The 13588-nt window shown below is 46.7% G+C and overlaps 1 protein-coding gene across 4 annotated transcripts in view; it reads right to left on the minus strand.

The window, feature by feature from the left end:
- ccser1 (coiled-coil serine-rich protein 1) overlaps positions 1-13588 on the minus strand; it is a 1298783-nt gene that overhangs the window by 1059129 nt on the left and 226066 nt on the right. For all 4 annotated transcript variants that reach the window (XM_078209035.1, XM_078209007.1, XM_078209017.1 and 1 more), the window contains exon 2: positions 3916-5239. In XM_078209035.1, the coding sequence (XP_078065161.1) occupies positions 3916-5188 (1273 nt within the window). In that variant the 5' untranslated portion in view covers positions 5189-5239. The remainder of the gene's footprint in view (positions 1-3915; positions 5240-13588) is intronic.

The following is a 13588-nucleotide window of genomic DNA, read 5'->3' on the forward strand; positions in this document are numbered from 1 at the left end:
CAGGTTTATTTGGTAGCACAAGCCACAGGCTTTCTTACCCGTAAGCGATCTCCAAGGCGGCCTTCACGACACATGACAACGCAGAGTCGCTGAGCAGAGACTGATAGCCAAGTTCCGCACACATGAGGACGGCCTCAACCGGGATCTTGGGTCCATGTCACACTATCTGTAACCCCCATGACTTGCCTGGGCTTGCAAAATCTCACTAACTGTCCTGGCTGGAGACAATACACATCTCTTTAACCTGTGCTTAACCCTCTCCCCACTCACATTGTCTGTACCTTTAAGACTTGATTACCTGTAAAGACTCGCATTCCAACCATTATTTTGTAAATTGAGTGTGTGTCTTTATATGCCTTGTTTGCGAACAGAACTCCCACTCACCTGATGAAGGGGCAGTACTTCAAAAGCTTGTAGCTTGTGCTCCCAAATAAACCTGTTGGACTTTAACCTGGTGTTGTGAGACTTCTTACTGTGCTCTTCTCTCTGAGAGAATTTCCGTTTGTCTCTTTCACCCTGTCCAACTTGATTACTTTCCATTTCCCTCCTGGCGGTTGACAAGGTGTTTACCAAAACACGCTTTCACAGCCACACAGCTGTGACGAAGGGTCATCCAGACTCAAAACATTGGCTCTATTCTCTCTCCACAGATGCTGTCTGACTTGCTGAGATTTTCCAGCACTTTCTGTATTTGTTTCAGATTCCAGCATCTGTGGTATTTTGCCTTTATCGGCAGTAAAACATAGAATAGAATCATAGAATCCTTACAGTGCAGAAGGAGGCCATTCGGCCCATCGAGTCTGCACCGACCACAATCCCACCCAGGCCCTACTCCCACATATTTTTACCCGCTAATCCCTCTAACCTATGCATCTCAGGACTCTAAGGGGCAATTTTTAACCTGGCCAATCAACCTAACCTGCACATCTTTGGACTGTGGGAGGAAACCGGAGCACCCGGAGGAAACCCACGCAGACACGAGGAGAATGTGCAAACTCCACACAGACAGTGAACCGAGCCGGGAATCGAACCCGGGACCCTGGAGCTGTGAAGCAGCAGTGCTAACCACTGTGCTACTGTGCCGCCTATGCTAACCTTGCCAGTGATGTCTACCTCCCATGAATCACTAACAAAAATCAGATAGATCTTTTGAAGAACCGGTGCAGGTCCATTGCTCATTGCCCTGAGAAGATGGGAGTGAGCCACCTTCTTGAACTGCTCTGATCCACAGGAAGGGAATTCCAGGAATTTGCCAGTGACAGCGAAACAACTGTGCACTATTTCCAAACAAGAATGTAGTGCGACTTGAAGGGAGACCTGCAGATAGGGTGGCACAGTGGCTAGCACTGCTGCCTCACAGCGCCAGGGACCCGGGTTCAATTCCCGGCTTGGGTCACTGTAAGTGTAGAGTTTGCACATTCTCCCCGTTTCTGCTTGGGTTTCCTCCGGGTGTTCCAGTTTCCTCCCACAGTCTGAACGACGTGCTAGTTAGGTGCATTAGCCATGCTAAATTCTCCCTCAGTGTACCCAGACAGGTGCCGGAGTGTGGCGACTAGGGGATTTCCACAGTAACTTTGTTGCAGTGTTAATGTAAGCCTACTTGTGACTAATAAATAAACTTTGACTTGAGTGCTGTTCCCCTCATCCTTCTAAGTGGTACAGGTTGCAGGTTTGTAAAGTGCCATAGCCCAGCTAGTATAGCTTTTGTAAGTACATATCCAATTCTACTTGCAATCAAATCTACTTCCACATTGTTTAGGCAGTGCACTTCAAGTTAATTCACTGGGTAAAGAAATAACTCTAATTTCCTCCTAGCTTTTATTTAACTAATTATCGTAAATTGCTGTTCTCTTGTCACCGACTGCCCTGTCAATGGGAACATTGTCTCCCTGCCACCTCTACCGGAAACCTTCAATTTTCAACACGTCTATTAACTGCTCCTGAACCTTCTCTGCTCTGCGGAGAACAATACCAGCTCCATCATTCAGAACTAAAATGATATCTCCTCCATCCATGGTCCACTAAGTTCAATGTCATGAAAAATAAACTTGTTTTTCTAAAGGCTCTTTGGCTGGTAAATGTTTATATATTTCTAAGTATGCGAGAAAGCTATCAGGAAAAACGAAGCCCAATTTCCATGAAGCCATTTAATTTCTGAAATGCCATTTGTATCTTACCCATAATTCAGATCTAATAATTGGCTGCAAAGATCCTTTGAGATGTCCTGAGGTTGTGAGACGCAAGTTCTTTCTTTATGAAAGATTCCTTGTGAAGTCCGTCCACGCAGCGCTTACTCCACACTTTTCTACAAATCTTTGATGTGGAGATGCGGCGTTGGACTGGGGTGGGCCCAGTAAGAAGTCTCACAACACCAGGTTAAAGTCCAACAGGTTTATTTGGAATCATGAGCTTTCGGAGCGCTGCCCCTTCATCAGGTAAATATCAGCACTCCGAAAGCTCATGATTCCATATAAAGGTGTTGGATTTTAACCTGGTGTTGTGAGCCTTCTTACTCCAAACTTTTATCAGTGGATGTTTGCCTGTGTCCCCCTCAATAAATGCAAGTGAATGAGGCAAATCTATTCTTTGTAGCCAAAGCCATTACAGAATGCAAAACTCAATCAAACCACCCAAACATTATGGAGTGCAAAGTCGTCTACCCAGCCACAGAAAATCAAACTCTCGTACTGACATTTTTGTGATTTCATTCTGAATGGAAATGCTCCTTCCGTTGTGCATTAAGAGCATAAGAAACAGGAGCAAGAGTAGGCCATTCAGCCCACCATTTAATGAGATCATGGCCCATCTTCGACGTCAACCACATTTTCCTGCACTATTCTCATATCCCTCGATGTTTTAATGTGTAGAAACCTATCGATCCCTGCCTTGAACATATTCAATGACTGAGCACACATGGCCCTCTGGGGTAGAGAATTCCAAAGATTCACCACCCTCTGGGTGAAGAAATTCCTCCACATCTCAGTCCTAAATGACCACCCCTAACCACCCCTTATACTGATTCCTCGTCTCCTGGTTCTCGATCCACCCAGCCAGAGGAAACATCCTTTCTGCATTTACCCCGTCAAGCCCTGGAGGAATTTTGCATTTTTGAACATGGTCACCTCTCATTTTTCTAAACTCCAGAGAATAAAAGCCCAGTCTATTGAATCTCTCCTCATGGGACAGTCCCTCCAACCCCAGAATTAATTTGGTGGATCTTCCTTGCACTTCCTCAATTTCCTTTGGTAAGGAGACCAAAACTGCCCACAATACTCCAGATGAGGTCTCAAAAAGGGATTGCGTAAATTACATGTTAAAGGTTTCTTGATAAAAGTTACAGTATACACTGGGGAGATTGCAAGGCTGCAATCTCATCTTGGGATTCAAATGATCGATCGTTGGAAATCTCAAAGAATCCTTGATTTTATAGTCCCATTCCTCCATATTTGTGTAAGCTCCTCCCATACCAAAGGAGGAATGTGATTACGGATTTATTGAATTAAGCAAGTACGTGTGACGGTGGGATGAAAATCAAACAAATAACCAAAATTAGCAGAGTGCAGAGATCCTGTGTGGAGTTTGCACGTTCTCCCCCTGTCTGCGTGGCTTTCCTCCGGGTGCTCCGGTTTCCTCCAAAAATGTGCAGGTTAGGTGCATTGGCCATGCTAAATTGCCCCTTCGTGTCAAGGGGATTAGCAGGGTAAATAGATGGGAGTAAGGGGATAGGGCCTAGGTGGAATTGTTGCCGGTTCAGGCTTGATGGGCTGAATGGCCTCCTTCTGCACTGCCGGGATTCTATGCCCCTGGAGTAGTGTAGGGCTGGAGGAGCTTACACAAATATGGAGGAATGGGACTATAAAATCAAGGATAAGAATTCTAAATGCAAGATATTGCAAGCGCAGACGCGGTTCGTACCTGTTGAGTGAGATGTTCCATGGCATTGCTCCTGAGGTTTAATCATGGGTATGGAGTTTGTGATGGCTAACTTATAGATCTGCTCAGTGGAAAGATTTGTCACACCCAGGCCGTTTTGCGTCGATGACAGTTCGTGTGTAATGGGAGATACTCTGTCAGTGGCAGCTTTGGACAGCCTTCGCTGAGTGTCCCCCTTACTGTTCTCCTTTGTTTCCAGGCAATCAAATATCAGTGAACTTTCTTCCATTTGAGGGGTTGCTTGTTGGGTGTGGTGATATTGGGTTTCGGGCATCTCTGCGTCAGAAAGCAGAGCAGTCTCTTTTAAGTGACTGCAGTCAGCATACGTCAAGGTGTTAGCAGCGGGACTGAGTGCGTTCACGGAGGTAGTAGTAGCGACAGCGGGGTCAGGCTCAGTCACGTTCAGCACCGTTTCAGCGGCGCTGCAGACTAGAAATTCCTTATCAGCCTCGGAGACCGAGTCAGCCGATATTGGCACGAATTCCGAAGGGGTCAGTATCGTCGTGTTGTCGCTCGAAAGCAGAGGCGAATGCAAGGAGCCTTCTGTGTTCTCCACCTGCAGATACTTTGAGCATTCCTCGATCACGGGCCCCCTCACCGTGGCTTTGCTGGCCTCTGGCGACACCTTGGGCTGGTCCGCCGCCATTATCGATGGGTTTTGCGCGACGTGTTTCGAGAATTTGTAGTGCGTGGAGAAGGACTTGGGCAGCAGCTTCCGGCTGGAGTGCTTGGCGGAACGCCTGCTGTGGTCGTCGGGAAAGCCGGAATCATCGCCCTCGTCGACGCTGGACCTGCCCGAGCTGATGCAGTTCATGAAAACATTCTTGTTGCTGGACAGGTCCTTCCCCTTCTCAAAGTCCTCCGTCATCGAGCGGGTGATCTTTTTACTCCGCGGGACACTTAACCCAAACGAGTGCCTGCTCTTCGTCCGGACGCCCTCTTCAATATGCTCCTTTTGGCTGGAACTTTCCGGGGACTGAACCCCGTTGCAGAAAGTCAGGTTGGATTCACGGGCCTCCGCCCGATGCTCGTGAGCCTTCTTGCTGTGGAAACCAATGGAGGCAGTGCGGAAGATGTTCCTGCGCTTTCCCATACTGCTGGAGCTAGAGTTGGTGCTGGATGGGGAGGAGGTGTGGACCCCATTGGTGGCGGAGGACGGGGAGGACGGGAGGGAGTCGCGCCTTTTTGAGGTGCTCCGTCGGAATATGGGAAGCCTGGAGACCAGAGTGGAACGCCGCGATCCTGTGTCCCCCATCAGCGCCGTCTCTCAACCCAACAGCCCGTGTTAAACCGTAGCACCGTCAACCTGTGCCATGGAAGAGAAAACAACATTAGTAAATGAAGAACCTTGGTTCCCATTCAAGAAATAATACATCAGTGTTGTGAATATTGCTTTCTCTAGCACAACGTTTATGTACAAATACATCTCCAGTCCAGCATCCAAATAAACATAACACTTGGTCAAAATTATCACCAATGTAGTTGACTCTCAACTGCCCTCTGAAGTGGCCTAGCAAGCAACGCCTTCTCAAAGGCAACGAGGGATGGGCAATCAATGCTGGTCAGTCTGCGATGGCCACGTCCCATAAATTAATAGAAAAAAAAGCTTTTGTATTCAGTAACGGGCAACCCAACAAAACCTGGATTAGGACACAGCTTGTGTGGCAGAATGTACAATACTGGAAATTGCTGGGGTAGATTTCCCCCCCCCCCCAAACTCTCCCCCCCCCCCCAAACTCTCCCCCCCCTCCAAACTCTCCCCCCCCTCCAAACTCTCCCCCCCCTCCAAACTCTTCCCCCCCCTCCAAACTCCCCCCCCACAAACTCTTCCCCCCCCCCCATACAATGGGTACCTGTTTATGTCGTACTAACCATTTGTCATCAACATCAGAGTTAAAGTTTATTTATTTATTTACTGGTCACAAGTAAGGCTTACATTAACACGGCAATGAAGTTACTGTGAAAATCCCCTAGTCGTCCCAATCCGGCACCTGTTCGGGTACACTGAGGGAGAATTTAGCACAGCCAATGCACCTAACCAGCGCGTCTTTCAGACTGTGGGAGGAAACCTGAGCACCCGGAGGAAACCCACGCAGACACAGGAGGAACGTGCAAACTCCTCACAGTGACACAAGCCGGGAATCGAACCCGGATTCCTGGCGCTGTGAGGCAGCAGTGCTAACCACTGTGCCAACCACTGTGCCACCATCCCGCCCCATCACAAGGGTTCATTACAAGGGTGCCCAAGTACTTTATTTTTAGTTGTTCAGTAAGTACTTACGCTGTTATTAGCGCAGAGCATTTCAAATTGCTAATTACAGCCGAAATAGGTTCAGTGAACTGTCCTGTTAAGTGCCTGCACCTTGTGACTATCACAGTGATGAGATTCTGGGTTCAGTGGCTAAACTATTGGGCACAGTAAGAAGTCTCACAACATCAGGTTAAAGTCCAACAGGTTTATTTGGAATCACGGGCTTTCGGAGCGCTGCTCCTTCACCAGGTGAGTTCACACTGCTGCTTCACAGCACCAGGGACCTGGTTTCGATTCTGGCCTTGGGTGACTGTCTGTGTGGAATTTGAACGTTCTCCCTGTGTCTGCGTGGGTTTCCTCCGGACGCACCGGTTTCCGCCCACAGTCTAAAGATGTGCAGGTTAGGTGGATTGGCCATGCTAAATTGCCCCTTAGTGTCCCAAGACGTGTAGGTTAGATGGACTAGCACATGACAAATGCACGGGTTTTGGGGATAAGGTGCAGCGTGGGGTGGTGGGCCTGGATAAGATGCTCTGTCAGAAAGTGGGTGCAGACTCGATGGGCCAAATGGCCTCCTTCTGCACTGTAGAGATTCTATGATAACATCAAGGTGCCCACTATCGACAGCAAGGACTCAAATACACTTCCGGCAAAAAAAAGGTCAGCACCAGGCAAGTAAATTAAGAGGTAACCTTAAACCTAATGGCTATTAATGTTAAATAACATGAAAATCGTGTCCTCCAGATACATTGAGTCCTCCCACTCCCATGCACCATTCTGTAGTAAAGTGCGAGTGAGGCACAGTTAGAAAGTGCACCAACCTCCCTCTCTGCCATGCAATTTGGAAGAAAGAAGTCAGTGTGGAACAAAAATCTGCCAGGATAAAAGTAAACTACTGCAGATGCGGGAATCTGAAACCAAAAGAAAAAACACTGAAAAATCTCAGCAGGTCGGGCAGCATCTGTCAGGAGAGAAAAGAGCTTCAAGTCCAGACGACCCTTTGTCAAAGCTAAAAGGCATAGAAAAAGTGGGAAATATTTATACTGTGGGGTGAGGGAATGAGAGACGAGTCACAGCCACAAAAACCAGGGGAAAGGCTGCGAATGGCAGTCCATAGAGAGAATACAAGGTGTGAATGGCCAAATGGCAGAGAAGCTGAAATCAGAGGGTAAGCTGTGACAGATGAAGATGTGGGGGGAGGGGGGGGGGGAGATGGGTGGGAGAGAGATAAAATTGAGAAAAAGGAGAGAAAAGGTAAGGAAAGGGGGAATAAAATAGAGGGAAAAAACTGCCAGGACTACAGTGTGGAGCTGACAAATCGGCTTTGATTACAGCATGGCTGTTAACTTACACTAAGTACAGAGCATCTGATTGCAGAGCATTTTTTGAAGGCAATTTCAAAGAAGCTTTACAATTTAAACTGCAATCCAATAATAGTACTCTCCAAATAATGAGGCCCAGCAACCATAAAACTATAAAACAACTTGATGCACTAAAACGTTTCATGTTGTATCTGCTAGATTGAACGTATAAAAATTGTTATTGGACACTTAAATCGCTAAAGAAGTTTCACACAGCCAAATACTTTTGGAGTGTGTGCAAACAAGAGGTCATTCTGTAGCAATAAAGATCCAGAGAGTCATATTGGCATGTAGAAAGGCCATTCAGCCCATCAAATGCATGCCATATTCAGTAATGAGATGAATAACCATGTTTGTTATTGATAGAGGGAGGACTGTACTGGCAAGTGACCTGCCTACTCTTCCCTGCACGGTTTTATGAAGCAAGCAACTAGGCGGATCTCAGTTTATCTTCTCACCCAGAACGGGGCAGTCCAGGTTTATAAGCTGATGTGTCACAGTGAAGCTTGAACCTACAAACCTCTGACCCAATAGTGAGATTACTACCAACTGAGACACTACACTTATGAACCCATGTAGACCGACACCAACTCAATAAGCTAGCTGCTTCTTATTCTAGACTGTAATATGAATGGTTTATTCCTCAATGCATTTGCATTTGCTTTGCATGTTTTAGCTATCAAGCCCCATTCATCCTTTCACCCCTGCACAGGCTGGCCTACACTAGCTCTCAGCCTGGCAATGCAGTGATTTTCAAATTCCCATCTTTACTTACACAACCATCCATGGCCTCCCCCCTCCCGATCTGTATCATCTCCCCCGGCCCCAGAACCCTCCCGAGATATGGCTAGCACTGCTCACAGCACCAGGGACCCGGGTTCCATTCCAGCATTGGAAGACTGTCTGTGTGGAGTTTGCACGTTCTCCCCGTGTCTGCGTGGGTTTCCTCCCACAGTCCGAAAGCTGTGCAGGTTAGGTAGATTGGCCGTGCTAAATTGCCCCTTAATGTACAGATGTGTAGGTTATGGGATTAGCAGGGTAAATACATGGGGTTACGGGAATAGGGCCTGGGTAAGATGCTCTGCTGGAAAGTTGATGTTGACTCGATGGGCCGAATGGCCTTCTTCTGCACTGTAGGATTCTATGATCTGGTGCTCATCTAACTCTACCCTTTTCAACTTTCTTGATGGAGTTAATTGCATCACCAGTGGTGACCCTATTGTCATCTGTCAAGGTCCTCAGTTCTGGAATTCCCCCCCCCCCCCCCACACTTCATTTTCCTCCTCTAAGACACTCCTTAAAAGCTACCTCTTTGTCCAAGTTTTTGGACATCTGCCCAATTATCTCTTTATGTGGCTCAGTCTCATATTCTGCTTTGTTCTGCCCTTTGCGTAGCGCCTTGGGATATTCCATTCAGCTGAAGGCATAACACAAATACAACCTTTTGGGCACCGATCTTCTTCATTGTCCTTATCTGTTCTGACCTGGGGCAGCACAGTGGCAAGCACTGCTGCCTCACAGCACCGGGGATCTGGGTTCAATTCCTGGCTTGGGTCACTATCTGTGTGGAGTTTGCACATTCTCCCCATGTGTGTGTGTGTTTCTTCCGGGTGCTCCGATTTCCTCCCACACCCAAAGATGTGCTGGTTAGGGTGCATTGGCCATGCAAAATTCTCCCTCAGTGTACCCAAACAGGCGCTGGAGTGTGGCGAATAGGGGATTTTCACAGTAACTTCATTGCAGTATTAATGCAAGCCTACTTGTGACGCTAATAAATAAACTTAATCTTTAACCTAAAGATGTTGGGGCTCCTAATTCCACGGCCGCTTACTTTGCTGTACCGCCTTTTGCAGAACCAAATGGAAGCAATGCTTCTTTCCTTCTCAACTGGAAAGATGAATACAATGGCTGAATGGACACCGCTCAACAATCATCAGGCAGGAGTGTTCGGGGAACACTTCAGCAGTCAAGCGCATTCAGCCTCTGATCTTCGTGTAAGCGTTGTCCAAGGCGTTCTTTAAGATACACGACAACACAGAATCGCTGAGCAGAAACTGATAGCCAAGTTCCGCACACATGAGGGCGGCCTCAACTGGGATCTTGGGTTCATGTCACACTATATGTAACCCCCACGACTTGCCTGGGCTTGCAAAATCTCACTAACTGTCCTGGCTTGAGACAATTCACATCTCTTTAACCTGTGCTTAACCCTCCCTCCACTCGCATTGTCTGTACCTGTAAAGGCTTGATTATCTGTTAAGACTTGCATTCCAACCATTATCTTGTAATTGAGTTTGTGTCTATATATTGCCCTGTTTGTGAAACAAATCCTGCACTCACCTGATGAAGGAGCAGCGCTCCGAAAGCTCATACTACCAAATAAACCTGTTGGACTTTAACCTGGTGTTGTGAGACTACTTACTGCAACTGGAAAGATAAAGAACTCCAGGATGTGACCTAAAAAGCAGGCCCCACTTTGATGGCATGGATTACTTTGAGAATCCAGTCAAACACTGGAGGGTTAGAGTCACCCGATATTATCAGGGGAAGCCTTTGGCTTGGCAAACTGAAGATTCATGGTTCATTCTCCTGCTCCACATGGTCCCCTCTCTGAATTCTGGGTTGACATCCAGCTCTCGTTCACTGGGAATGGGGGTGACCCACCTTAATTGTGCAGGTTGGAGGAGCCCATTAACCCCTCCTGCCACTCCGACCTCACCACCCTGCTGGCTGGTACAAATACGGTTACGACTATGGTCCAAGCTTTCATCCATTCACCTGTTCATCAGCCTATGAATCTCTACTCTCTGCCGTTCTCCGGACAGCGTTGAAGATAAAAAGTAATGAACAAATTTGCGATCCAACATTGAAAAAACAGAAGCAATCAAAGTCTGCAGAGCACAACAACGTCAGCAGAGGGCAGCAGACAATATTATATTGCTCTGGTTAGCAATAGGAGTCTCACAGCTTTGTGACATGTGGAACACTGTACAGAATATCCTTGTATCATACAATACACTGTCCATACAATACAATCTCACCATTGAGAGATTACAGCTGTGCAGTAAATCAATTAATCATGTTACAACACTGAGATTATTTCTAAAAGTACGCCTTCAGCCTGGAAGCAATCAGAAAGTGTCCCAAGGTTGTGAAAGGTACAATATCAATGCATACTCTTTCATTCATAACTCGTTAGCTCACCGAGCATAGATGGAAATATTTAATTTAATTTATTATTGTCACATGTATTGGGAGACGGTGAAAAGTATTGTTTGTTGCGCGGAATGCAGACAAAACATACCATTCATAGAGTACATTGGGGAGAAGGAAAGGAGAGGGTGCGGTATGTAGTGTTACAAGTCATAGCTAGGGTGTAGAGAAAGATCAGTTTAGTGCGAGGTAGGTCCATTCAAAAGTCTGATGACAGCAGGGAAGAAGCTGTTCTTGACTCAGTTGATCACAGTGATCACAGACTTTTGTATCTTTTTCCTGACGGAAGAAGGTGGGGTGGAAGAAAGAATGTCTGGGGTGCGTGGGGTCCTTGATTATGCTGGCTGCTTTTCCGAGGCAGCGGGATGCATAGATGGAGTCAAAAATATAATGGGCGGGAGTTTCTGCTTCTCCCCCGTGGCGGAGATGGCTGGCAGTGGGATCTTCCAGTCCCGCTGCTGTCAGTGGGGTTTCCCATTGTTTCCATTCATCAGAAGATCCCGCCGGCAGGAATGGCCAGAAAGTCCCAGCCAATGATTACTGTTCAGCTCCAGTGCAGTGTCACCTGAGACATTAAACCAATCTGTCCTTTCAGGAGGGTGTAAATGATCCCACGCCGCTATTTTTGAGGATTAGCAGAGGAGTTCTCCCTGGTGTCCTGGCCAATATTTATCCCTCGGCTGACATCAGGAGGAGATTATCTGGTCATGGCGCATTTGCCAATCATGGGATTTGCAGTGTACAAATTGCTGTTGCATTTCAAACCACCATCATTTTCCAAATATATTACATATCTAAATATAATTCACAACTCAAGTTCCATGAATGAAGAATTGAACTTTAAGACAGAGATAAATAGGTTCTTGATTAATAAAGGGTTCAGGGTTATGGGGAAAAGGCAGGAGAATGGGGATGAGAAAAATATCAGCCATGATTGAATGGCAGAGCAGACTCGATGGGCCGAGTGGCCTAATTCTGCTCCTATGTCTCATGGTCTCTATGTACAATAGGCGCTCAAGACTTTCACAAGACTGCAATGAAGGCGATCGGATCTTGACAGAAGCATTAAGCACACACGGCTATGCAAAAGGGTCCATTCCCACCCTTGTTCAGTGAGCCAGATTCAGAGTCGCAACAAAAACATGCGATACTCAATTAGGCCGAATGCATTTACTGACCGATTAAAAGTATAAATTGATGTGATCATTTGGAATTTGGCATTCTTTCAAAAAGCTGAGGCCAGATGTGTCTGTTGTCAGCAATAGTCAAATTTAAATGTTTAATTATCGACCCAAAGAAGGATGCCGCACAAATTGAGGCCATTTGTTCCATCGTATCTGTGCTGGCTCTTTGCTAGAGATTTCTGATGAGTTCACCTTCCTGCACTTCCGCCTAACCCTGTTGTTTCCTCTTTCAAGAATTCTTTTCTGAAAGTCACTATTGAATCTGTTTCCATTATCCTTACAGGCAAAACATTCCAGATCACAGCAACTCAGCTTAGATAACTAACGTTCTCTTTCTCCCCTGGTTATTCTGCTGATCATCTTAAATCTGTGACCCCTGGCTTTTGACCCTTCTGCCACTGGAAATGGTTTCTCCTCATTTACTCTATCAAATCCCCTTAGGATTTTGAGCTGCACTGTTAAATCTGGGTGGCACGGTGGCACAGTGGTTAGCACTGCTGCCTCACAGTCCTAGGGACCTGGGTTCAATTCCCAGCTTGGGTCACTATCTGCTTGGGGTCGGCACGTTCTCCCCCTTGTCTGCGTGGGTTTCCTCCGGGTGCTCTGATTTCCTCCCACAGCCCAAAGGTGTGTGGGTTTGATGCATCGGCCATGCTAAATTTCCCCTTGGTGTCCTGGGATGCGTAGGGTTAGTGGGATTAGCGGGGTAAATATGCGGAGTTAATGGAATAGGGCCTAGGTGGGATTGTTGTCGATGCGGACTCGATGGGCCGAATGGTCTCCTTCTGCACTGTAGGGGTTCTATGATTCTATGATCTCCCCTTAATCAGCTCTGCACTCAGATAACAACCACTGCTTCTCTGCACTCTCCACACATCTGCAACTCTCTATCAAATGTACCGTTCTATTAAATCTCCACTGTGGCCTCTCCAAGACTTAACCATTGCATGTAATGTTAAGCTCCGAGACCAACAGATGCTATTAGTTCTATTTTTTTGATTTATTCATGGGACATGGGCGTCGCTGGCTGGGCCGGCATTTATAGCCCATCCATAGTTGCCCGAGAGCAGTTGAAAGTCAACAACATTGCTGTGGCTCTGGAGTCACATGTAAGCCAAACTGGGTAAGGATGGCAGATTTCCTTCCCCTAAAGGATATTAGTGAACCAGATGAATTTTTCCAACAATCAGCAATGGTTTCATGGTCAGCAATGTTAGATTTTTTTTGTTTAGTTCAAATTCCACCATCTGCCGTGGCGTTGATTCAAAACAAGGTCTCCAGAACATTAGCTGAGTTTCTGGATCAATGGTCGAGCGATAATACCACTAGGCCATCGTCTCCCCTTGGTGCTGTGAAGAGGTCCAAATATCCTTGTGCCGCACTGAGTGAGCTCCACAATAACAGCCCTCAAAGAAAACTTCAGCACTTCGTTAGACTGTAATAACAAAATGGGCCAAATGGCCTCCTTCGGCACCATAACAATTCCGTGATTCTGTGAATATGTAGAAGAAAAAAAATCAATCCCTTAAAAACAAAAATTCCTCCGGCTGTCATCAATAAAGCAAGACCTCAACTGGAGGCTGCGATAGCAGTGTCCCACAAGGTTAAGATTCGAATCCTACATCAGGAAATTGGCAGGACAAGAA

This window comes from Mustelus asterias, chromosome 1 (assembly GCF_964213995.1).
Source record: "Mustelus asterias chromosome 1, sMusAst1.hap1.1, whole genome shotgun sequence".
In the NCBI taxonomy this organism is placed as follows: Eukaryota; Metazoa; Chordata; class Chondrichthyes; order Carcharhiniformes; family Triakidae; genus Mustelus; species Mustelus asterias.